General features: G+C 40.9%; 1 protein-coding gene across 1 annotated transcript; it reads left to right on the top strand.

Moving 5' to 3' along the window:
• Nucleotides 1–669: 669 nt before the first annotated feature.
• Nucleotides 670–26,151, top strand: LOC125976861 (guanine nucleotide-binding protein G(i) subunit alpha-2). The gene is made up of 9 exons (XM_049732810.2): nt 670–1,366; nt 19,448–19,490; nt 21,638–21,779; nt 23,290–23,450; nt 24,166–24,294; nt 24,878–25,007; nt 25,124–25,277; nt 25,360–25,556; nt 25,634–26,151. The coding sequence occupies exons 1-8, from the start codon at nt 1,249–1,251 to the stop codon at nt 25,548–25,550; spliced, it is 1,068 nt and encodes a 355-aa protein (XP_049588767.1). The 5' UTR covers nt 670–1,248; the 3' UTR covers nt 25,551–25,556; nt 25,634–26,151.
• Nucleotides 26,152–26,256: the final 105 nt, after the last annotated feature.

Genomic DNA, 26,256 nt, shown 5'->3' with positions numbered 1-26,256 from the left:
TTATAGCAACCACTTTTCTTACACTTTATGTATCCTTTATTGCATTGTGACATTGTGTACATTTTCTTTTCTTCTTTGAATGAAAATGAAGCTAGAATTATAGAAGAATTTCTGGTGCACATTACCCCAAATAGATTAATGCTTTAATAAAACTATGAAATTTTAAACAGTAATTTTATTATTAAATTATTATACATATATATATATTTGTTTCATCAACGAATGACCTGGCCCATCTGGCCCAAAATCATCCCTTGAGCGCAAAAAAAACAAAAACAAAACTTGTGTTGTAGTAATTTGATGTAAAGCAGCTCTCTCTCGCTCTCTCTCTTTTTTTTTTTTTTTTTTTTTAGGGGTGGGGCGAAGGTAATGATGGGAGTTTTTAACGAACTGGCTCTTTTGGCTCAACTCACTAAAAAGAGTTGATTCCGTTTTCAGTTTTCATACTTTCGGTTGTTGAATTTGTTGCCAAAAAGCTATAATAATGTAAAATATGAATGGATTTGGCATTTGTAATTTCCTCTGCATAGTGCTACCAAAATGTTAAAAAAAGATCTTCAAATGAACTAACATGATAGTGTATGGAATTGTCGCCCCGCCCCCTTTTGCTCGGCTCCCAATCAGGAGCCGGCTCTTCTCGGTTCATATCAAAAAGCCGTTTCGTTTACGATTGACACATACGGTGACTACAGGCTGACGCCGTTTGTGCCTGTGGTGTGGAGAGGAACTTGACCGCGGCCCCGGGTGTGGCTTCTAATGTGTGACAAATCTCCGTCGCGTAGAAAGAATGCATGATGTTGCGAAGACAGTAGGACAAAGATTTCTCTGGAAAAAAAAAATCAACAACCCTCCACTGTGAGCGTTCTTGCAGACTCTTTGATTGATCGCTTTTTGGAATACTTTTTTTTCCCCACTTCTACGGAACTTCCGGAGCGTCTTTTCGTGAGTTTATCATGCGCTGAAGGACGTGTTGAATTTGTTGAAACAAAACACAGTAGCCTGCCTTCCGGAAAACTGAAGTTTTTTGGGCTACTTTTCCCGAAAATAAAATAGACACTCATGCTGCTTTTGTGACCGGGCAAGTCGCTCGATTAGACGGCTGAAGGGGTTGGGTGATCCGTCCCTCACCAAAAAGGGAAGTTTTTATTTTTATTTTGTCCGCCCAAAGAAAGGCTTCGCGCCTCGTATTTTTCTCCCCAGGTGATTTTTCCCACAAAAGCAGCAGTCCTGAAGCGAGCACTCGGAACCATGGGCTGCACTGTGAGCCAGGAGGATAAAGCCGCGGCCGAAAAGTCCAAAATGATCGACAAGAGCCTGCGAGAAGATGGAGAGAAGGCGGCCAGAGAAGTGAAACTGCTGCTGCTGGGTGAGTCCACGCTCTGCCCCCGCCCCCTCCCTTCAAAGCACAAAACAAAAAGTTGAACGCTAATAGCCGAATTTACTACCTTCATTCAGACCCTTAAACGTCTCACTACTGGACAGCAGCTCTTTTTGTGTGCTTAACAATAGAATGACCTCTGACACTTGCACTTTATGGCCAGGCAATTGGCATTGCATGCACCCTGTGTGGCCTTGCATCATCTCAGTGGCTTACAAAGAAACCGGTTGAGAAATTGGGCAAAGTTTGGAGTCTAAACACTCCCCAGACATGTTGGCTGCAAACCTGTTTCTTCCTCTTCTGTTTGGACAGATTAGTAAAAAGTTTGTTGGGTCAGAGACATGACAAGGTCCACCTGATAATAAGTTAGCTGCTGTTTGATCAGAGGGTGAACAGCCCCAACTTTTCCCAGAAATGTCCAGACGAGAGCATGCTCACCTCGAGTCAAAACAAGTCAGCGGGAGAGTGGAGTCATTCCAATGCTTGCGGAATTCTCTTTTTGGGTCCAAGTAAGGGATTGTGAATGCCTCATTTCCATGCAGTCACATTGTGGTCAATCACTAATGTGTGTCTTTTATTTCTCTCTGAGATCAAGTAGCAGTTTTCTGTTAAGAACAGAAGCACAAGAAGATTACTTTGCAGACTTTGTGTGAAATGAACAGATTCCCATTGGAAGTATTTCAGTTCCTGGCATGTCCCAATGGAGCGTATAGTGTTTATAGAATTTCACTTTTATGCCGGTTGGAAACAATTTGAAGTTGAGACAGGAATTGACAGTCAGCAACCTTCTTTAGTGAGGACAGTAAATAATGTCAGATTGTAAAGTCGAAGCTAACATTAGCGTCTTGCCACTTTGTCTACATTCTCATTATTGGTCTTTTAAGTTCGTACATGTAGTACAAAGTATACATTTGAAGAATGTGACGAGCAACAGTTTCCACACTTCCTTCTGGCACCAAGTATTGAAATCAGAGTTTGCCCTGCTCCTTTCAATTTCTGTTTAATTATCAATGCTCCACTGTGATGTGTTAATATTTGTCTATATTTTGGTAGTCCACCACCAAGCCGACTTGTATCCAATGTGTCGTTTCCTCCTCACTGTTGCAATTTTAGCAGCTTCATCTTCACAGCTTCCTTAAGTCGATTTGTCATCTCATCGCCCAGACGGAACATTACAAAGCAAAGGCGGAATAGAAAGGCCACGTTTTTCCTCTCGTGCGCTGTTTGAAGACACGGCAAGTTGTTAAGTTGCACCCCCGGGTTAGAAGGCTAATGATACACTCTGCTCTGTATTGCAGGTTTCATATCAGTAATTACTATCCAACGGCGTGTGTGCGAGGATTTGACGGGGATTATTACACTGGAGCGCTTAATCTGAGCTCTGTTCATGATTTTTTTACATAATGATGCTCGGTTTGCAGAAAGAGAAAAATTGGTCAATGACTTGTGCAGCTCACGTTACATTCCTGCATTTGGCAGTCATATATCGTGATGTCGCCCTTTAAGGGTGCTCGTCAGACCTCCCACTATTCTTTCCTGCCTCCGTTTAGCATCTGTGGCAGCAGCTGAAAAAACTCACTTCTTCCTTTGGCCACATCTCATGACTGGAACTGGGTCATTGAGCCAGACGCTGATGTTGGACTTTTAAGAAATGTTGATCTTAATCGTTTTGTTCGCCCGTCCGTATAATGGATCGTTTCTCCACTTTGAATTCATTTCGTTCTGGATCTCAATAATGTCTTGGTGTCATGAATAATGTCATTCACTGTCATTGACGACTATAGATGTCAAACTAATATTTTAACTGGGCCGGCAATGAATGAGTTAATGTTAGGCCAATGTTCGGAATAGATGTTTCAAAATGGCACGTGTGCTTCAAGGCCCCTACAAAGAATACATTTTTTAGCTTTCTAGGCAAAGATCATTGTGAGGATATGCGGTTTGGATGGGTAATAATGTTGCTGTGCCGTTGTTGAAATGTTTACAGGTTCCACAAAGCAGTTGTTGCATAAACAGAACTTAAAAATCAGTTCAAGATTGTCGTGTAGTGCGCCTCTTGTGGCTGGAAATAATATTCAAATGTTGCCATTTAAGGGGGCATGCATTCACATCTGAAGGTCGGGGTTATAAAAAAGACTTGATATTTTTGTTTTTCCATCACTCTCCCACTCTGGATGTAATAATACTGGCTGGCATATGTCTTGTGAATTCCACCAGAGTTAATAGTAGTTCTTCATTGTTCATTTACAGTCATAACCACAAAGAAACTGAACAACTTGTGTCTGCATTTGTTTTGGCACAACAGAGTAGACAGAAAAAAAAACACTGCCATGTGGGCATATTTCTCAAATGTCAAGACTCTGTAAATGATGAGCTGAATTCAAAAGACCTTATGACTGCTTATTTTGCTCACAGGAGTCTCTGAAATCCCATTTCAGCGACGCCAAATACTTTGTATTATTGTGGTTGCGGTGTACTTTCAAAGTATCTTTAAAGCCATCTTTGCACATTGAAATGTTAGACTAAAGCTTGTCGCTTTAAATTTGAACCCCAACACGATGCGTTACCATGTTGACTTGCGTGCAAACAAACATACGTGTTTTAATTGTATGAGCTGTCTTGTAATTTCACCAGAAAGGCTTTGATTGTTTTTTCCAGGTAAAGTCATTAGTTAATGTGACATGGACAATTTAATACATCCAGTCAGCCTTAAAATCCTCATTAATAGGTAACGATCACTCGCTCCCTCTCTGCTTGCCAGGCCCTTGATTGACATTTAATCTCCTCGCCACTCGGTAATGGACTCACTAGGATTTTCCCATGATCATCTTTTTTTGGCTCATTATCCATTTCCCTTTTTTGCATAAATACAAAGTTTCTTGACACATTGTTGCATTGTGAGAACACCAGTATGCAATCGGAGTGTTTCTGCATAATGCATTGTACACACACACGCGCATGCACACACACACGCACACGCACACACACACTTGACTTGCACTGTTATGCAAATATTTTGGCATGCATGCTGCCTGTAGCACACTAAAAATAAATTCCATGTTTTAAAGATTTATGTAGCCGTAGTGCAGAGGATGCCAACCTCACATCGGTTTTCTGGATGACATGCGGCTAGATGACAGTTGTGTTCTTTCAGAGACTGGAGACAACGGCCATTGACTTTATTCTCCACGGAGTCAGTGTCTACAATGTTGACTGAGCCTACGTGCTAATTAGCTGCTAGCAAGCGTCATGGAGACTCGCTGAGAGTGACCACAGTCAGCCCCAAAATAAGTTTAAAAAAAAAAAAAAAAAAATACTGAGCAAAGCTTCTTACAATGCCAGCGAAAGGAGCGGCAACATGGCCGTTCAAAGAAACTCATGGATTGTGCCAGTTGGCTCCGCCACCAGTGGCTCACTCTGTTATGCTGCCACGCCGCTTTTGTGACGCTTAAATGACGCATGGGAGGTGGGAAAACACATTTGCTCATTATCAATCTGAACAAAAATAGTCTCTAGATAAATAAAAAGGGACCGGCATCATGAACGTGCAATAATTGCTTTGTGGTTATTAGTGATCCTTCCAGTTAGGCAGTGACTCATTTTTATTTGTTAGGTGGTTACGCCTTCAGGCACGATTAATCGATTCCACATATTATCCATGATTATCCTGACATTAATTTTTGCCTTTGTTACCACTTGAACCACATATGTGTCTGATTTGGTGATGTGTTTTAAATTCTAGGGGCAGATGGCTTTGTATTTATTCATTTTTTCTTTTGTGTTGTTGTTTTTTCAATTTAAAAAAAAAAAAACATCTGCAAAATCCCTCACACTTCCCGTTTCCTGTTCCTTTACCTCATGACCCATTATGCCATCACACTGACTGAGCTCACGTTCAGTCTGATTGAACAGAATATCCTTCCTTTGTTTAGAAACAATTGAAATATGAGTCAGATTTAACAAACAGGCTGCAAAAGGCCACCACTAAATGCCGAGATGGAAAGATGCATGGATTAGTCGTTCCGTGGAAGCATTGTTGTCATTTTGGTGTTGAAACAGGGAGGTTTTTTATTAGCTAACGCAGAAGCTGGTAGTGTTTCATTGTGTACCTGGTGAAAAATGGCAGATAAAGTTGAGCTTTCAGTCGAGTCCCTTTTTCCAGTTTGATGGCTATCAAAGGTGACACATACTCCCGCCTCTCAGCACACATGCTTCGCCTCTGAGTTTCCCTCCGCCATTAATGTGAGCAGCAGTCTCAGTATTTACCAGGCTAGTTCAAAGTCTGACATTGCATATGTAATAAATAAAAAAAAGTTGCTTACGCAAATATCATTTAATTGCCATATCAGCTATTTCGAGATACATTTCAGCCAATTAGGGCATTGGCTGACTTTCTCAAATAAACTGATGTTTTATGTTTTCATCCTTGTTTACTCAACAAAGTGTGCCAAAATTAGCTGTGTGACGCACAAGATAGCAGCTCAGCCGCTGTTAATGTGCCAGGCTTGGCTAGAGCAAGCACAACAGACGTAAAAAGCGGCGGTCGTATCATATCATCCTTTATATATTCATAAAATGTTGCAACATTATGACAGACGCTAAAACCTTATTTGGTGTGCGTGCCCTTTACATCTGAAAATAAGTGAAAGAAGAGGAAGTGGATACTTAAGCACATACGTTTGCGGATGGACTGTATGCATACAAACGGAAAAAGGAACTGTTGCAAAAAAGGAGAAGCTACTTAATCTCCCCCCAAGTGAAATATTTTTTCGTACTCGAGGAGTGGCTCTGTAAATTCCAGCTTTTTTTGCAATGAAATTGAAAATGTTATTGGCTTCTCTCTACTACAATAATCGATTTAAAAAGATATCTATCTGCGGCAGCCCGAGTTTTCCAATTAATAACACTCATCATATCTGATTGTCACTCGGGATTGCAGACGAGCCTTCTGGATGAAGTCAAGCATAACCCGTATTTTAAAAGTACTTTGCATTCTTGAGGGTCCAGTGCTTTCTCTCCCATATAATTGATCAACGGAAATACCTCAGTCTCCATGACTACGCAAGACTAGACAGGGGAGGGGGGGAGTCATTATTTCTCCCCATTTGGATGACCTGAAGCTTGCAACCGATCTGTACGTACTTTCCCTCTTGTCGTCCCTATTTTGCCCCAGGGCCAGATAAACTATTTTGGTTTCCGCTCGGGACACGACGGACGTTCATGCAGTCCTCCCTGCTGCAATGGTGTTTATCTTAGCAGAGCTCTGCAAAAACACAATTCACACATCAAATTCGTGTCCTGTATCGCAAGTCCCCTCTTCCCTCCTCCGAATCAAAGTTCCTTTGGGAAGTTTAGAATTGGGGCCTTTTCTTTGTGTGATCATATCACTAAAACTCGTACTGTAAGTAAACCATTATCCCGACTCACCCCTCCCACAGTCCATTTCCTCCTCCATGCCATTATAGGAAATGAGCTCAGTTTGCTTCCCCCCCATTCCCATCTTCATCACTTCATCCTGTCATTTTCTGAGTCGGAAGGCCCGGCACTCCTGGACCCCCCCTTGGGGCCTGCACGCTCACACGCAGCTGAGACAGTACCCCAAAATGGTCTCGGCTGAGGGTGGTTCTTTCAAAGCCAGACGCTCATGACAAAGGGTTGTTGTTTATTGTCAACATCCTTTTAGCCTGATTTTACTGACATTAGTTGTTTCTTCATAGCGATGCTTGAGGAACACGTACACAGAAGAACAAAGACGCATTGTGTACCTAAAATGATGTCATTATTGTGTGTTTAGAATCCAGTCCAATTCCTTATGCTTTTTTTTTTTTTTTCCTTCACAATTTTGAAGAAACAACAAAAAATAGTGGTGGTCATGTTGCGACAGCTGCACTTGGCAAGACCAATTGAACGGTCAATTTGCTGCAGTAGAATTGTCTCGCTTCATTTCTTTACTAGTGATGAGTTGACAGCATCAAATTCGTCAATATAACTATATTTATAGGCCTCATCTGACTTGTGATTTCACACCAACTAAAGTATATCAGTCATCCTGCTAAGAATTCCTCAAATAATCGTTGTGATACGCGATGGTTGTATGTAATGACCGCAAGTGAGTCTTTTGCGAGGACTGTGGTAATGACAGAATGGAAGCCATTTGCTATTTTCAAGCGAGGTGAGGCAAATTGATGTCACATTTTTTGCCACATTTTTGTTCGTGGTGCTGGCTGCCACGAACAAAAAAAAAAAAATGCTTTCAAGCACTCACAACTGTTGTTTGGTTATCACACTTGATGGAATTGTGTGGTTTTTTTTTTTGCTTGTCATTTTTGAGACATGGTGCAAAAACTGCCCATTCTCGAATTATTTTAATGAGGAAGCTGAGGCAAACCTGTGCAGTAATCATGCTGTTTAATTGTTATTTTGGCAAGAATTGGCGCAAAAACCAAGTGAGTTCATATACAGTCTATGAACACACAATTGCATTTGTCATTTCTGATGATTGAGGCGTGACATCATTTCCTTTTTGCAACTCATCTGCCACATCCTTTAAGGAGGCTACACGTAAAAGAGAAGTGGGCGCAAATCTTTTGTTTGACTGGCCGTGGAAACCGACACACCCTTCCTGTTCTACCCAGAAAAGTCTAGCTTATTTAAAAAAAATAATGGCACAAAAATTCCACTAATTGTCAAGCAGGTTTTGTTGGTTCACTAAAAATGACGACAGTAATTTTTTTAGGAGTCAAGTTCAATGTGATTGGTAGAGGTGGAAGGTTTTGTTTTGTTGATTGCTAAAAGCTATCTGGTCAAGGTACTTGTTTTGGTTGGTCAAAGGTTGTGGAAAGAATGTCAGGGCGCCAGTATCAATGATGTTGCAACCACAGCGTGCATGATGTCACTCGCGTTTCCTGAAAGCTGAATTTGAAAGCAAACAAACAAGCTGCAGTTTTCCAATAACCAACTAAAGTTCAGCCGGTGGCAAAAGAGAATTATTCATTCAAAATTTTTAGTCTCATCCAGTCGTCGTGAGTTTCTCTGAACTTTCCAGCACCAACTTTTAATTGGTGCACAGCACTTGGAATATTGGAAAATCAAATCTCTGATCTATAATGTACTACAGTACATTTATTTTTTCCTTGACCTTTTTCCCCTGTCACTCTTTTTCTCAAACATGGCAGCTATATTCAACATGAGCCAAGTTTCATTTCCCATCATCTTACATAACAAAGGTCGCAACGTTATCGTGGAGTCAGAACACCTTTGGAGTAATTGACTATGATTATCCTTTAATATTCTGGGCTGATTTAGCCCTTCAGCTTGAATGGCGCTTAAAGAGTGGCTTATGGGGAGTTTTGTTCAAAGCCGAAGCTTAACCTCTGTATCGGACCATACTGCCAGAGCCTCATAAAAGCACACCATGGGTGTTTCTCGTCACGGCTCACTTGAGAAATCAGCATTCTACAGCCACTCGCTTGCTATACCTGGTGTACATGTCAAGAATCTGAATGACTTGGATGTCAAGTTATACGTGGGGGGAAGCTCGTGTGGTCATTGAAGAGTTTCTTCATTAATCTAGTAACGCCATTTTAAGTATTCATATCACACGTGGAAAGGTCTGGGTGAATGTTAGCATCGTTGCATTTCTATCATTTCAAAGAAGTTCGGCAATCTGGAAAATGTCTTCTGATTGAATATGTACTAGCTGTCCTTATTCACTCACTATGCAAAAAAAAAATTCTGTTTTCATTCATGAATTTTGCTGAGTGGAAGTGAAAGGGAAAAAAAACCCAAAATAGGAGTGCATTTCATTTTTTCTTTATTGCATCATGATAAGTACGTATCACTTCCATTGGTCCACTTTACAAATGATTCAAATGACTAATTTATTTATGTCAAATCTTCTCATGTGAGGTCAGACTAAAAAAAATCTACTAAGATTAAAAATGTTTTTTGCACCATGCCTTAGGTTCTAAAATGCATTGGAGCCTCTCTGTGCTGACTCGGAGATTTGAACTCAGGACCTCTACGCAACTCTTGCCCAACAACAATCAATTCCATTTGACCAAACACTTAATCAATTATGTCCATCCCTAGAGAGCGGTATCTTTTTCTCTTCTGATCCACACCAATTTGATATACTCGATTTAGGTATTTTTGCATATGAAGAGTGTTGTGTGCAAGCTTGGACAAAACCAGTGTGAAGAGAAAAGATGGACAGAAGGGACAAGGGAAAGAAGGCCTGGGTGAGCATACTGAAAGAAAGGGGTGAGGTGTTGGGGAAGGGCGGGGGGGTTGCTGTGTACACCAACGTAGGCGAAGCAGGTCTGGATACAGCCGAGTCGCTGGCAGCCACGCAGCACTGAGGGCTTTATTGTGATTTGTAATTATGTGGTTTTCTGTGGGGCCTCAGCTTGCTGCGCTCCCACACTGAGGCCCTTTTTAGTTGGGGCATACTGAGTAAGAGAACAGAGAGAGGGCGGCGCCGGGGTCAACGTTAAATATTTCAGTTAAACCGCAAGAAGCGGGCATGACGGGAAGTAGCCGCGCTGAACTTGTTGGATAATTCTAACTTTGCTTTTCTGGCAAGTTGCTGTTTCTCATTGTTGGAGCGTCCGACGTAACGAATCTATTGAAGCTGTGGCACCGATACGGAGCAGAAAGAGTGCATGTGTGAATACTAACGTAGGGAACAGGAAGGGCGGGGCTGAGACCGCGCGGTGCGTTTTCTGTGAGGAAGGAAGTCAACCGGGTCACTCTACAGAAGCAGTAGGAATTATTGCTCCGAGCTGCTGGGGCTGCCCGCTGCCAAATTCCAAAATAAACAGCTCAGTGGACCCTGACTTTCCCCTTCTGATTTTATAACATTATTCTGATTATACTATTTGATTAATTTACAGGATGTTCTAAGATTTTTCAGTCTTTCCCTGCTCATGTTTTTCGCCAGAAGGTCATTTCACAGATGGAAAGAGCCGCAAGTGGGGGAGGGCGACAACCTGTGACCTTTACACTGCATAACATAAAAAAACATTAGTACGTAATGTAGATGTCACTAGCGATTTATTCTATTGATTATTCCATCGATCCATGGTAATAATAATAATAATTTCTTGTATGTTAAAATAATGATTATTTTGTTATTGTTTGTTTGGAAGTTTGTTAGTAATAAAAACAAGTAAATGAAATTTAAGCAATATCACATATAGTATGTCACATTGCTGGATGGAGAAAATATTTTGTTCACGACTGCACAGAGTTTTAAATATACTGTCAATCTGAATGAAACAAGCCGTTGTTCATGTTGTCAAACATACATAACTTACATATTACATAACGTACAGTCGTAAAATAGTTGTAAAAGACAGCAATGTTTTTCCTCCTCACCTCTTCAATGTCTGAGAGCTCTTCACAGTCCCTGACAATGGTAAGCGGCACATTTCAGATCAAGACTTCAAACTGTCTCAGCTGGGTTCACTGTGCCCCAGTTTTTGCCTCCAAGCGGTCCTTATTAACATAGATTGGAAGTAGGAAAATTGACCTAATATTAGCTCCGCTGCCTCAGTGTGAAGAAAAAAAAAAAACATGCGTACCACCTGACACAATCTTAAAATTCTCTCACTTAAAAATCTTTACGAAGCAGATTTTGGTAAGGCTAAATTCGCACAAAACATCGAAATGTTTCAATATTGGCAAAACCGCGGGCGCCTATACACTAGATATGGGAAGTAAAATGAAATATAGCTCATGCATTTAAGAGACGGACGCTTCTGAGGTGCCCTTGAGCTAGACACTTGATCCCATTCAGTGCTCCGCCGACGCTTCCGAGCGATCAATCGATCTGAGCATGGCTGCACAGGCTCTTCACGCTCAGTGAATCTGGCCTGGACAAACAAGAGACAAATAGTCCACAGTCTGCATGCGCTCGGCAATAAGAGCTTATCTTTGCTTTCGATCATCAAATGGATGAAAGCCGTCTCTAAGGAAATGACAGTTTTGGCCACTCGGCTTTACAACAGCTAATGTGTCATCTTTGCCCTCATGTTTGATAACCGTATTCTCCATTATAGTCGTGACAGCTTTGGTTAACGGTGACATTCAAGCCCTGATAATTCAGGCTTTCAGATTTGCAGTCTCTATAGTGATTATCGCTGGTGCTGAGTATGTTTGGAAAGCAAACCTGGCTTGTTTTGACATCGGATTCCACTGAAAGGAGCCGGATAAATATGAAGCTTTTAGATCTGGTAAACGTGTAAATGATATAAGTTAGCAGGGATGCTCGCACCTTATGACATGTTTTGCCCTGCTGACTGGAAACGTCTTGATCCGGTATCACAGGATTGGCCCGACCCTGTTCCATGTGTTTTGGTGGCGTCAAAGCACCATATGGTTAAATCATAACACCAATATGTCTGCTATGTTGAATCACTTTTCAGTACAACAAAACAAATTTTGTTTTTTTTTTAATCAACCAGTATTGCCAGGGCTTAAAATGCAACAAATGAAACTATTTGTTTTTGTTATGACCTGACTCACAGTGTAGGTTTGTTCAATGTGTGCATGGGTTTGGGATGTTGTCAGTTAGCCTCAGTTGATTGCTCACTCCTGACCATCGCTGTGGTCAGCTGCAGAGAGCAGCCCTGAAAGGAAGCGGAATAAACAAAGGAAGAAGCAAGCCAAACAAAGCTGCAACAGGCCTCTCCGCTAGCTCCACTAGTTTGCCTGCCACAAAGGCTTCTCTGTGAGTGTGCTAATGCTCTGTATTCCTGCAGGGTACGTACCGAGACACACACACACACACACCCCGAGCATGGTTGCGAGGTTTGAGACTGCCACTAAGGAAATAAAGCAAACCCGCCTCAAATGTTTTTTTGGCCGCTGTTTGATCCCAAAACCTGCTTACCATCCAAATTGTTAAGATGTTACCTGAAACACACATTAGGGAGTAAGTTAATGGCTAGGTTGGATGACAAAAACATAATTTTATGATAATTTAACTTTTTCATGTAATGAGATTTAACATCCCCCCCTGTTTTTATTTTTTAAATCGTGTAGTTTAATGACCAATTAAAACAAGTCGCTCAGTTGGCCACAATTAGACAACACAGCCTTGGCTACAAAATTGAAAAGCAAACTTCCCTGCTGATTACGCTTGTCTTTCCGGGTGTCACGCAGTAGTTTTGTCGGACTCGAGTTCACAGTTCATGACCCCGCCGACCACACGAGTCAGTTCAACTCAAGGTTATTGGACGCCTATCGATGTCGTGAGGCTCGCTCCTCGGGGAACCATCTGTCTTGTTAAGTGATGCACATTGAACTGCCACTTCTAAGGCTTTTCATAAGACAGAAAACAACATGCAAGAAAAACTTGTTTTTTTTAATTTATAGCAGCTGGATTACTGACCACCATGTGGTTTACGCTTGTCAGATCTATTTTTATGTGACTGGTCTTTATTGTCTTGTGCATGTGGCTGCCCCAACTTCCCCACAAAAAAAAAAAAAAAAAAAAAAAAAAAAATTGACTTTACATGAATATTACAAACGCGTCTTTGTATCCATTTACCCAAAAGCAAACTACAACCACAGCTGCAATGACTCATCTGCAGTTTTTAATCACAAAGCAAACCATGTGTGTTGACTCAAAGTTATCTTCAAATTCACCATCGACTATAACAAATTTAACGTGACATTGTCAAGATGTTCATAACATTAGTAATTAAAAGAACGAATTTGCTGGATGTCATTTCAGCATGTGCTCACTTTGTTCAAGACGAATCAAGTTTCTTGGTTGAGGGATTTTAATAATGATTTATTGTGAGGCTGTAATTCAATGTACTTGCACATTTTGTATTGCCTCCCACTGGCAAGAGTTTTACATAAAGTTTAAACTGCCGTTTCCTCACAACTGTGTGTTCTATAAATGTGAACTCCTTCTTGGGTGCAAGTTTTAGCTTGTAAGCACTGTCAACTGTTGAGACACCCCCAGTTATACTCCTCCCCCCCCTTTTTTTTTTTTTTTTCCATTTCCTGTGCTTCTTTTTCCTCCCTCATAGCTTACACGTTGAAGTTGCTATAGTTACAAAGAGGAAGACTTAACTTTGGTTTCCTGTGTTTAAGTGCGGCTTCTTTTGTCATTCTTTGTGTCTTGCTCACTTCCGTTTGTCTCACACATTTTGCCGTTCATTCAGTTTTGTGAGTCATAATCGACAATACAACTTGGCTAATTTGACGTACACCATATTTTATTTTCATTTTCATAGGTTATATCTTAAGGCCGCGAAATTACATTTGAAAGGATTCGTATGATATTAAATTCAAAGACTGAGTTCTTTTAAGAGAAAAATGCTGAATGATGTTTACTGTGTCCTTGCGCTGGTCTATTAGACTTTTTAATGTCTGCAGACTTCAAGGCCAGAACATCGTCTGATTTTTCGGCCTGTCATCACAAGCAACCTTGCTCACCTCAGCCCCTCTTTGATCGATGGCATTTCGGTTTCAGTAATTATACCACACGGGAGTGGCAGGCTGGTGACTGCCACAAAGTACATGATGTGTAGACCTTAAACTTGAATTCAGATTAATTTCACTCTGTGGATGAAATGTTCCTGTTTCTTTTTTTAATTTAAAATAAAAATTAAAAACAGGTGATATTATTGTAACTTAAATCACTTAGTTGAGAAACTTCTTCTCGGTCATGCCTGTATGTTTTTATTATAGCGCCCCCTTGTGGCCATGCACATCGAAATGAGCAGAATATCGACTGCTTGCCTTATTCATTTCAGTAGGTCAAGACGATTCTGGTCACGTAATGAATTGTACTGTTTGATCGATTCTTGGTTACTGTTGAGCGGTTGAAGCACTGACCTGCCTTAATTAAAATATTAATAAACTTGACAGTTATTGCTTTTGCCATTAAGTAAACATTTGCACCACGGTTCCTCCCCAGCTTATTTTCCGATGGCACTATCCATTATTCATCATACAATTGCCCGATCCTTTAAGCCCGAACATGTCAGTATGCACGCGGGAGTATAATCGTGGGGTGGGGGTAATATTGCGGCAAATGGCTGTATAGTATATATAATGCATCAGCAATACATTTGCAGTCTTTCATATTTCATGATGCAGCAAGGAGTCATCATTGTACGTCGACTCAGCACAACATACAAGTCGCCTCATGGGCTGGATCATGCATCGTTGGTTATTTCATGACAATCAAACGTCTGCCACATAATTAAACAACCTGTTGCTCATTTTCACCTTCATCCCAGAAGAGTTTTTTTCACATTAAAAATGAACTCATAGCCATAAAAAAGTAATCATGTTCTCATTGTGTTACTGATGGCCATTCAGACTGATCATCTTTTATTCCCCGTACACATCAGATTTTTGGGATATATTTCCTGTTCTTTTTGGATAACACTCTTAACACCAACGTAATCCCGTGTGCGTGCATATCCTCAATTTGCGATTACCTTTGAGTATCCATATGCAGGTGAGCGTGTCTAGCAAGACGTGCACAATCATGTCAGAGTAACACAAATACAACCCTAACCCCGCCAGATGCTTGCAAGCCCAAGGCATGATTCAAATTAGAACACGGAAGGTGTTAAAATAAAGCAAGGTCAAAACGACAAACCTGCAGATAAAGGCTTCCAGAAAATTAATCGATATGATATTATTGATACTAATCATTTTGACATATTAAATTCAAAACAATTTACTGGGAACGTCTGAGATGGCTGCAGACCTTCAGCAGCCTTCAGTTTGACGCTTCTTCATTCAATATGAATTTGCACCATCTGGCGAGCCCCGTTGTCACTCCTTTTTACAGCGCCGTCAAAGAACATTCGGAATTTAGAAAGGAGAAGCAGCTTGAATCAAAGCCAAATATCAAAGTTATCAGTTGTTTGGCTCCTCCTTCTGTGTTTGGAACTTTTCTCCTTCGCTGGCGTCCAAGGCCGAGGCTCGGGTCATTGATTTGGTCGCTTGACTGAGTGACCTCGCTCAAGTGTCCCATCAGGTTCTCCAAAGGCCATACCTTTCTCGCTCTCCTTCACCTTTCAGCCTCCTCATCGCTTTTATTGTCTCCAAGATTTATAGCTTGCTGCCTCACTCGTCACGACATGCCGTCACCGTCTTCTCCCGGGACTAAAAAGCTGCACGTGACCATTTTCTTGACCTTTATGTTTGTCGGCGAGACAACGATGCTTCACTTAGCGAAGCACGAGTACGAAGTAACTTTTCTTGTACTTGTCGACAATTTTAAAATTGAATATTAGTCATCTTAATGACTGGAGTGGAACATTTTCGACAAAATAGAGTCTCAGCTTGTTTAACTATTATCGACAACAGAGCATTCGCATGCAGTCAACGTAGCAAAGCTAAATTAGGATTTAAGAATATTGAAAAGTCAACACAAGCATTTATTTTTATGATCTACTGTAAATGCTGCCAAAATTGCGCATTTCAATTCTTCCAATCAATGCTGCCATTTTCATCATCATCATTGTAGCTAGCTTATGCGCGTAAGCCATTTTCAGCATTGCCCACTATATTTTCAAACACAGTTATTATTCCGAACATAACCGCACATACAATTTGCCTTTACTGTTCATCTTTGGTGGCGGCCTGCCCACAACTGAGTGTTCTTATTTTTCAATGGTTTCTGGTGAATTCTGACACAGAAGAAATGCCATCACTAGAAAGCATCAAAGGTTTTTTATTTCTTCTTAATGCCTTCATCAATCTTGTCTTTGTTTTGTCATTCAGACTCGATCTGATCTCGCCTCTTTGGCAGCAGTTGTCAGTGAGCTGTCCAGACTTGCTCTTTGCCCCAGGCATCGGAGCCATCTGTTGACAGAATTTCTTTGTCCCCTATCTATCAAAACCACAGTTCTGTTGCGTATACGCTCATAACTCTTACGTGCCAGCTGCGTCTATTTCCTCCTTGATAGGATTTCACGAGGAAGTGGTGCTCGAGTCTTTGGAAGGTCTCCGATGTAAAGTCTATATAGCTCATTAGTACGCCATTGATACTCTATGTAGATGGGTGAAGTTTGGGAAAATGAACTTCATTGACTTACAGAATTAAAAATTATGGAGATGAATGAAGCTAATTAGCTCCACGAGAAGCGGCGGTGGAAAGTGACAGAGCGAGTCTCATGCATATTTTCATTACCGATGCAGGAAAAAGTGCTGAAAAGGTACAGAGGTCAGAGGCTGCTTTACAAGATGCTGACCAACTCAGATGCTCGTGCCCATGATGATGTCTTATCTTATCAGGCTGTTAGGTGTTCATTTAAGGGCACGTCGACTCTTGCAACTTTCACGATGCTGAGCCATCGCTGTCTTAAGATGAAAGCCGAAAAAGGTTTGGAGAAGGAAAAATTTATATTCACCGTTTTGCATGTACTTAATCATTTCCTGTATGTAATTCACTCCATCTTTTCCGTGTACTTCTCGGTCATGACATCTTAGGTATTTTTTCGTAGCCAATGAATAATCTTGCAAAGTGTGAGTAACCAGTATGAGCCATTGCGGAGTCTGCGATGGTGAAGCATCAACAGCGGGGCCCGTGTTCTCTGCTCGCAGGGGCCCAACACTGCCGCCTTTGTGTCCGGGCTCCGCCGGGATTGCTCAAAACAACCTGCGCGCGTTTTTTTTTGTGGCCGCTCACAGGATGCTGATGCAATTAGCGGTCAGTGCAGAAAGATAAAAGAATAAAACGATTATTTCAAGATAATGAGGAAAGGCCTTGGCACAGAAGAGTTGAATGGTGACCTCGTTTCTTTCCCTCTTTTTCCTAACCGACTTTCACTCGAAAGCATGCAAGCATGCCAGCGTTTGTCAATGAGTTACTGTGTGCTACTTGTTTTAGTTTTCTATTTACAGGGGAAGCGTATCTGTTTTCACAGTTTGTATCAGATAATTATATCTCCTCGAGTTCATCAACAAGGCATTTGCAAGAAGAAAAAAAAATAGGCCCTGACACCAATTTCATGAATCAACATGAAATTAAATAGACAAAATGATGATAATATATAAAATATACAAAAACAATTCTTAGAAAGTAGCTGACTAAATCTTAATGTTGCCTAGTTTTTTGGAAGTGCACATATAAAAAGGTCATTTTATTTAAATAAATATCTCTGCACCTGAGATCCAAACTGGAACGATGTCCTGCTGTCACACCCCCCATCGCATATTTTTGGCACGAAACCCCAAGCATCTGCGAATCTCCCCGTTCATCTCACATTAGAGACTCGTGACTTTGTTACCAGGTCCCGTCTCTCTTAATAAATATCTTTCCTTGAGTTTTGCCTGCATTAATAGCTGAGTCGGGTCCTTCAAGAGGCTGACGCATTGTGTTACTAAAGCACGCGCGCATGAGCAATTGTTTGAAGCCTTTTAGTTCCAGCTCATGTGAATGAAATATTTAAACCATATACATCAAAACACTGGATTTGAACTTTCCGCTATGAAAGCAAAATAAAGTACATTTGACGCCATTTCAACTGTAGGGAAAATGTAACACTCAATACTTTTTGACTCCTTGCAGCCAACAGTTATTTTTCAGTATTTGTGTGTTTCTTGATATGCATGCTTGTGCGCGTGTACACATTTATGAGAATCCTTTCCTATTAGTCCCTCAACAATATAAACAAATACAAGCGGAATTGTGGATGGTCGCGCATGAATGAGGTAGCTCATTTCCTGTGTGCACAATAACACAAGATGCTCTGTTTTGTGTCCATCTGCCGTCAGACTGAATAATAAACTTTCTTTTTCCATTCGCACTCATTTTTATCGTTAATTGACACTTGGAATGAAAATGCTAGTCGCATGGAACGTTTCTTTCGTCCATCCTGCTTATCAATATGGCCGTCTGTCTGTTCAGCAAATGGATGAGTGCGCCATTTAGATTGTCATCTGATTCTTTGTGTACAGTTGGTGGCCGCAGCATTAGGTACGCCTTAGTTAATAATGCTTCTAATTAGCTTGATAAGAATTTTATTATGACATTCATGATAACGGGTGCGGTTTGATTGTCACTGCCACAGAGGACTTATTTAACAAAGGATGTGGTTGTCTTCAGGAAGGTAAAATATTGATAGAATCAGCCATTTTATGATGATTTCAGACGCTAGTAAAAACTGTCCAAATATTTTAAAAATCTGCATGGTAATAAAAAATGCTAGCCATATCTGTAGTTTTTAAAAATGAGCACAATTTGCAATTTTGGTATTGACACATAAAGTCGGTGCACAATTTGTCTTTGCCTGCCAAATAAAATGATGTGGCGGGCCATATCTGGGTTTGACACCTATGATGTCGTGCAATTGTACACCACTGCAAACAACAACCACAATAGTAAACACTTTCTGGGCAATGAGCATTGATTGATATCTCAACTGCTCTTCTACTGGATCTCAGGGTTCTGTGACTTAATCCCATGTGACATCCACACATTTCTAGGCAGGCACCATGTTGTGGTCCTATAGAAGAGTCTGATCTCCGATTCCATATGTAAGTCAGAGCTGACAGCTGTATGTGCAAAGCGTCCTGGCCCATTCCTACCCAGAGGCTCCCCTGTGGATGTCTGACTTGTAAGGTACATTGAGGGACTTTACCCTGGGCTAGTGCACTGACAGGCACACCCATGCGTGTGTGTGTTGTGCTGGATTCCTTGTGGCAGATGAGCTCCCTCTGGTCGCCCCGGGCTGTCGGGGTAAACATAGCAGAGGGCAAGAAAAGCCTTTTTCAGTCCAAGGCATTGCCATTAAAATAAAAATGATAGTGATTTGTCTGGAATGAAAAGAGGATTGTCGCTGCTATATGTCGGAACTTAAAACGGGCCCAATTTGTGTTTTGAATTCATCGCAGTGTGTCAGCTGGCTGGAACTGTGATGGGTATCCAGTGAGCAGGATGTTGTGAGAGCAGGGAGGTAGAAGGAGGGTAGACGTTCCAGATGGGAGACGGACGGACGGACGGACGGCCTCTCGGGTGGACTGTTTACATTTCACGTCTAACAGGAGCGTATTTTTAATCTTTGCCTGTTTTTGTTCTCTTTGCAGGTGCTGGGGAGTCTGGAAAGAGCACCATTGTGAAGCAGATGAAGTGAGAGACTTGATTTCTTTGCTCTTGTTTTTCTTTCCTCTAAGTATGACAAGTAATTGCATCAAGTCGGCGATACTTGCAATACTGTACGTTTTTTCTTTAGCCTAGCTGATACAACAGTGTAAAATATTAAGACTGAGAAGCTTCTGTCATTATCCTGCCAGAGTTTTTGATTGCTTTAATTCAATGTTTACATCGTTCCCACAGCCCCCCCCAAGTAAAACATCCTAGCTCCGCCAGTGAGACAAAAGGCCATTTCTAATGTCCACTTCTTAACCACTTGTCTGTCCCATTTGATCAACACCAGAAGAACTTTATTCACATTTTTTTCCCCTTCTTGACGAAATAAGTTAATATCCCAGAAGTGAGATTGGTTTAACGTTAAACTGTGATTATTATCTATATCTTCGGAGCCGCTTCTGTGTTCATCCACAATACCCCTGAAGGATTTAGAAAAATAATCAATTTGGGATTTAATAAGTATTTTTTTCAAGCTCCTTTTCCACAGGTAATAAACATCAAATTTATTATACAAAAATATTTTGGTCTTTAGGATTATGCTAACATAAAAGCCAATAAACCATGAATTAATGAGTTCATTTATTGATTTTAATTAGAGTTGTTCAACACATGTACAAGTACAGACATTTTGTCTGACTCCTCCTCCCCAGAGGCTCATGCCAAGGAATGTTCCCGCTATGATAATTGCATTCTTTAGTTCTCATAAATTAAATACTTTGTAGTTGGGCAGTCATTTTAACCTTGCAGAAACATTAAAAAAAAATCACTGTTGAACATAAATACAAAAAAAACAACAATTAAAACTGCTGACTACTTTCATTTATCCTGTAATTGATTCAGCAGGTACTTTGTTTCTAATAGAAAACATTATAGGAGCCACTTGTGAAGATAAACTGAACAAATTTAACTGCATCTTAGCTTGCTGTGAGAAAACCCCGACAGTGTAAATTCAACCAATTTATAAAGAAATGCTGCAACGTTTACTGACAAGGACGACAGATAAATTTTTACTATTTATGTTTTGGACAGAGCGCTTTATTTTCTGTTGGTTTTGCACTATTTGTTCAATCAATAATGAAAACGTTTTTCTGCAGCTCTACAAGGATAAACGGTAATATATTCCGACGATGGCAGGAAAACTCAATTGTAATACTCCCGTACGCAACCACGTGATAGTTGAATATTTTGTGTGCTGGGGTTTTAAATTGCATTAAACGACACGACGGCGGGTTTGTAGCATGTGTCACAATCAAGCCAATCAAAGCGACACGTTTCAAAGTATTTTTTGCTTGAAGAGAGAACAGTGGGGGGGCTTTCAATCTTCCGAGTTGTCTTGCTGCTTCTCAGTGGGCTCGCTTGCATTTTAATGAGGTTTCATTTAGTTGGGTGCTTGGCTTGCTATTGAGCATTCTGGCTGCACCACTGGTCTCTGGATGACGACAAACCAGAGTGGATGCTTATTTTCATGTGAGCCTCTGCAGCTTTTCTTTCCGTCAGTCTCCTCGCTCGCTCGTGCGAGGAACGTAGCTCATGTTTATTTCAGGCCTGCTTGTCAGGGCACCTCTAGCATATCATAATGTTATTTATTTAATTTGATTTATTGATTTCATTTGTTAAACAATTCTTCCCTGTTGTTGTTTTTTTTTTGCATAATTCTGCAAATATTTACATTTTCATTTGTAAACATGAATCATTTTGAGATAGCTGTTACATTCCATGAGGAGGTTTTGTTGATTTGTTCACTCCAGCAAGTCCAATTTTGTGTTTGTTAGTTCGTCATGGGCCTTTTGCTTGAGTTTGTTCTGCAGCGTGATACGAACCTGCCACTTTTAAATGCCCGATGGAATTACTTAAAGCCTCGTCGCAATCGATCCGTACAAATTCAGTCGATTGTGTTAAATGGATTGTTGAATAATCGAGTCTTCAGGCAGTTGAAGCAAAATGGAGGGCACGACTTGGCTTTAACCAGCCGATGAGATGTTGATTCAGTCTCACAACATGCCACTTTGCCACAACATTGTTACTTTTGATCATATAAAATATGTGATGATTCTGTAATGTTCTCACCATTAAATAAAAATGCTTTTGTGGTTTCTCACCTCATTTTTTTTGGTGTTGTATCCCAGGATTATCCACGAGGATGGCTACTCAGAAGAGGAGTGTAAGCAGTACAGAGCAGTTGTGTACAGCAACACCATCCAGTCCATCATGGCCATCATCAAAGCCATGTCCAACCTCAAGATTGACTACGAGGAAGCTGGAAGGGCGGTAAGGGACAATTATTATTTGTTTTGTGTTCTAGATTTACAATTGGCCTGATGCGTAATAAGAATGAAGCGTAAAATACATCTTCAGGGAACCTGCTGGTATGCAGTGTAACTTATCTTCGCCGCCTGGAAATATAATCTTTTCTAATCACCATCAAAGCTGCTCTCTTGCCTTCATCTTTAACACCCATATCGTGCCCCGAGGATTTTGGCTGCGGAATTTACACACCAGCGATTCTCTCTCAAGGGAAACGTGACAGTCCCCACCAGGAAGTCAAGTGTGAAGATGTCTATTTTATTTTTTTAGACTGCGTGTTCTGCCCCCCGCACGTGTGCCTGTGCCGATTCGAGAAATTGTAAAGAACAAGCTTTCAACATGCGACCACCCGGGGATGCGATGAAAAGATGTCAACAGTATAAAAAAAAGACCATATATTGAACCTGCTGTGTGAAACACACACACAAACACACAATTTAGCATTTTCATAGAAAAGAAAGACTCCTTTTATTTATTCAACAATGTCAACATAATTAACCAGAACTGACATTTTAAATATTGACAGATGCATTGCATACATTCTTCGAAGAAATAACCGTTTTGGCTGATTTGAAAAAGGTTCCGTCTTCTTCTTGTTTAATTGTATTGTAGCGTCTCGCAAACAATGTTGCTCTATGTGTTTTAACAGTTGACAATTGTCAACGCCCAAGGAAGCAACTGGATGCAATTCTTAATTTATGTCAAATGTACAACTCTAATAGTCTATTTTTTTGTAAAATATTTCGTAAAAAAATAAGCGGCCTTCATATTCATCACAAATTCACTATTTTTGAATGAAATTCAAATTTATTTATTTTTTGTTTTGGGGCTTTTGTAAATAGTCTAATATAGGAAGTTAGTGGCTTCGTGCTTATCAGTACTTCTCTTATGTGGTTTGTTCAATACAGTCAGTTGGTTTTTTTTTTTCAAATTGGCACGTTTTCGTATCAACCAGATGTACCCTGATTAATTTCCCTTTTTTTTTTTCCTTCCCTCTCTCACCAATGACCAATTTCATCATTTCGCTTAAAGTCATATTTTCTGACTTGACTTTTTTTTTTTTTTCCCTTCTGTCCAAAATCTAAAAGTCTGGTCTTCAAATATTGAGTGCTTGGGCTTTATGTACTGAAGCAGTTTGACAAAAAGTACAGGCAGATGCACTGGATATTGAAAATAAAACTTCCTTCAGACTCTAACCAATAAACAATTTTTAGTTCAATGTTTCTTTTCAGTCTGGTCTGCAGCCGGATGTCTGAGAATTGCTACCTGTTCAAGCTTATTTTAAATTCATGAGCAAGCAAATTAAATCTGATTGAGGTAGCAGTAGTGACCCCCTGCTAAATTTTTATTCTTGATTTGAAAAGCTGCATTGCTCTTGATTGCTTCATTAAGGTTAATCTATCTTCTCTTCATCCCAGAGAATGTCATCCTGCAATGATGTGTTGTGTCTGATGTGTTTGTTTTGTGTTGTCAGGACGACGCCCGCCAACTGTTTGCCCTGTCTGCAGCCGCGGAGGAGCAAGGCATCTTGCCGGACGACCTGTCAAACGTCATCCAGCGACTTTGGGCCGACGGCGGAGTCCAGAGCTGCTTCACAAGAGCCCGAGAGTATCAGCTCAATGACTCTGCTTCCTAGTGAGTGACCATTCCATCCAGTCAGTAGAGTGCGCCCTGAACTGGTCGCCAGCCAATCACAGGACAAATATAGTCAAATAACCAGATAGGAACATTTTGCCTCATCAAACATGTTTGAAGCTACTATACGACCCAAACATATGATATCAGTTGTTGGAGGTAATTTTATTTTTATTTACACTTATTTTATCAATTGATTCATTCGAAATAAAAATTATAGTAGTTGTAAGTAAACTATTTTGCATACATTACATTTCATTTGTTTTTTAATTTGATTAAATTCTTGTTTTTTTTAATTAAATTAATTACACAGCATTTTAAAAAGTACTTTATTTATTTATTTATTTATTTATTTATTTAAATGACTGACCTGGCCCATCTGTCTGCTCTGAAAATCAAATGAGGCCCTTGAGCACAAATGTTCACCCATCCGAGCCTTAAAACGAGATTTCACCCCGTGTTGTGTAATCGCTCCAGGTAAATATACACCCCTGGTATTGGATCATGAATTTAAACCTGACTGTTTGGTTGTCAGTGTGCTGGTGATGTTGTTGCCCAGCCAGTTTGAGCTACTTTCTATTTTTCTCAGGCTTGTGTGAGGGTGATGGGAGGAGTATGTGAGGCTTTGAATTGAAGGAACCTTTCCATCCATTCCAGTGCACACCACATGATGAATATTAAATGTTTTTTTTTTTGCTTTCCTTCCCCCACCCAGCTATTTGAACGATTTGGAGAGGATAGCCAAGCCTGATTACATCCCCACCCAGCAAGATGTGCTGCGAACCCGAGTCAAGACCACAGGCATTGTGGAAACACACTTCACCTTTAAAGACCTGCACTTCAAGTACGACTCTTCCCACCACACCAGACACTTGGCCAGGCTACTTATCAATAGTTCACACACCCATGCATGGCTTCTTAAAAGGCTGTGCGTAATAATTAAACCTCATAATTGTGTCTGGTTGTCTTATGTTGGAGTGAGAACATAAAACAGCCGCAACTTGTGTTTATATTGGGTGAGGCCCTTTGAGTTCCCGTGCACACACAAAGCAGCGGCAACTATAAAGCCTTCTAAAGTGTGTCAGTGTTATAATGAGCTGTGCTTACTCAGCCGGGAGCTTGTCTTTAACAAACCAAAACGCGCATTATCAAACACCATCGCTGGTGTCCTCACTCCAACTTTAACAGCCGGAAACGCTGCACATGAGCACCCAGAACGCACGCAGCCCCATGAATAAGTCAAATGAGTTGAAAAATATACCCGCACAGCCTTGTGTTGTTCCCAAAGCAGCTGCTCACAAAGACGAAGTGTTGACAAGTCTGCAGGAGGATAACATGGAAGCCGTATGATGTGGCTCCTGCACGCTTGCCACCCTGGTTCCCCTCCAAAAAACACTTAGTTATATGTGTGTGTTGTGTTTTTGCAGGATGTTTGATGTTGGAGGCCAGCGCTCAGAAAGGAAGAAATGGATCCACTGCTTCGAGGGTGTCACGGCCATCATCTTCTGTGTGGCCATGAGCGCTTACGACCTGGTCCTGGCTGAAGATGAAGAGATGGTGAGTTCGGAACATGGCAACGTTGCACCTGATCTAATTCCCGTCTTGTGATCGTGGTTGTCAGTTTTTCAATGATTGTTCCCTTCAAAAATGTCTTTCATCCTTGTCCCACCCAGAACCGCATGCACGAGAGCATGAAGCTGTTTGATTCCATCTGCAACAACAAGTGGTTCACGGAGACCTCCATCATCCTCTTCCTCAACAAGAAGGACCTGTTTCAGGAGAAGATCACCCAGAGCCCCCTGACCATCTGCTTCCCCGAGTACACCGGTATGGAAACACAAGTATGCCAGCAAAGAGGTGTTTCTAATATTTTGGTGCTGAGCGTCAATCTCGTCGTCGCCCCCTTCAGGTCCCAATAAGTATGAGGAGGCGCAGACGTACATCCAGACTAAATTTGAGGACCTGAACAAGAAGAAGGACACCAAGGAGATCTACCCCCACTTTACGTGCGCCACCGACACCAAGAACGTGCAGTTCGTGTTCGACGCCGTCACCGACGTCATCATCAAGAACAACCTGAAGGACTGCGGCCTCTTCTGAGAGCAGGTGAGCGTCAGGAGCAAGAACCGACCGTGTGCCGAGTCAGCGTATTCACGGCACTCGTTGTTTGTGTTTCTTCGCAGAGGAGCTCTCGTAGAACTGAACGTGCATCCTGAACGACTGCACTGGCCGGCCACCATCTCGCTTTTCCTCCTGCAAGAGACTGCCAAGCCCAGCAGCCTTGCAGCGTGTCCACTCGATGTTAACGCTCTTTGGGCTATGACCACAAAATCAGCATTTATTCTTATTTTCTATTTTTTGCCAACTTCTTTAATGTTTTTTTTTTAACATAGTATACATAATGAATTGCGTTCATTCATTTTCCTTATAGCGAGTCCCATTATTCAGTTTTTAATCACATCAATCTTATTTTTATCAATCTTATTTTTAAAGAGAAGAAGCACACACCTGGACTCCAAGATATGATTTATATGGGAATTGTTTTGTTTGTTGTTGTTGTTGTTGTTGATAACGTTTACATAGGTTCATCATCATCATCATTCATAGCTTGTATTGTTCTGCATGACTCAACATGATGGCTATTATAGTTATCTGCACAAATGATCTAACATTCCTACAGAATAAAAAGTATTAAAAGGCAGATGAGACGGCGACGTTCTTGCTCAAATTCCCCCCCCCCCCCCCCCCCCCCATTCTCTCCCATTATTCTTCCTTGAATACATAGTGATTAATGAGAGACAAAAAT

This window comes from Syngnathus scovelli, chromosome 11, assembly GCF_024217435.2.
Source record: "Syngnathus scovelli strain Florida chromosome 11, RoL_Ssco_1.2, whole genome shotgun sequence".
NCBI classification, from domain to species: domain Eukaryota; kingdom Metazoa; phylum Chordata; class Actinopteri; order Syngnathiformes; family Syngnathidae; genus Syngnathus; species Syngnathus scovelli.
Note: the sequence above shows the minus strand (reverse complement) of the source record. Positions and strands in the feature narration are given on the sequence as shown.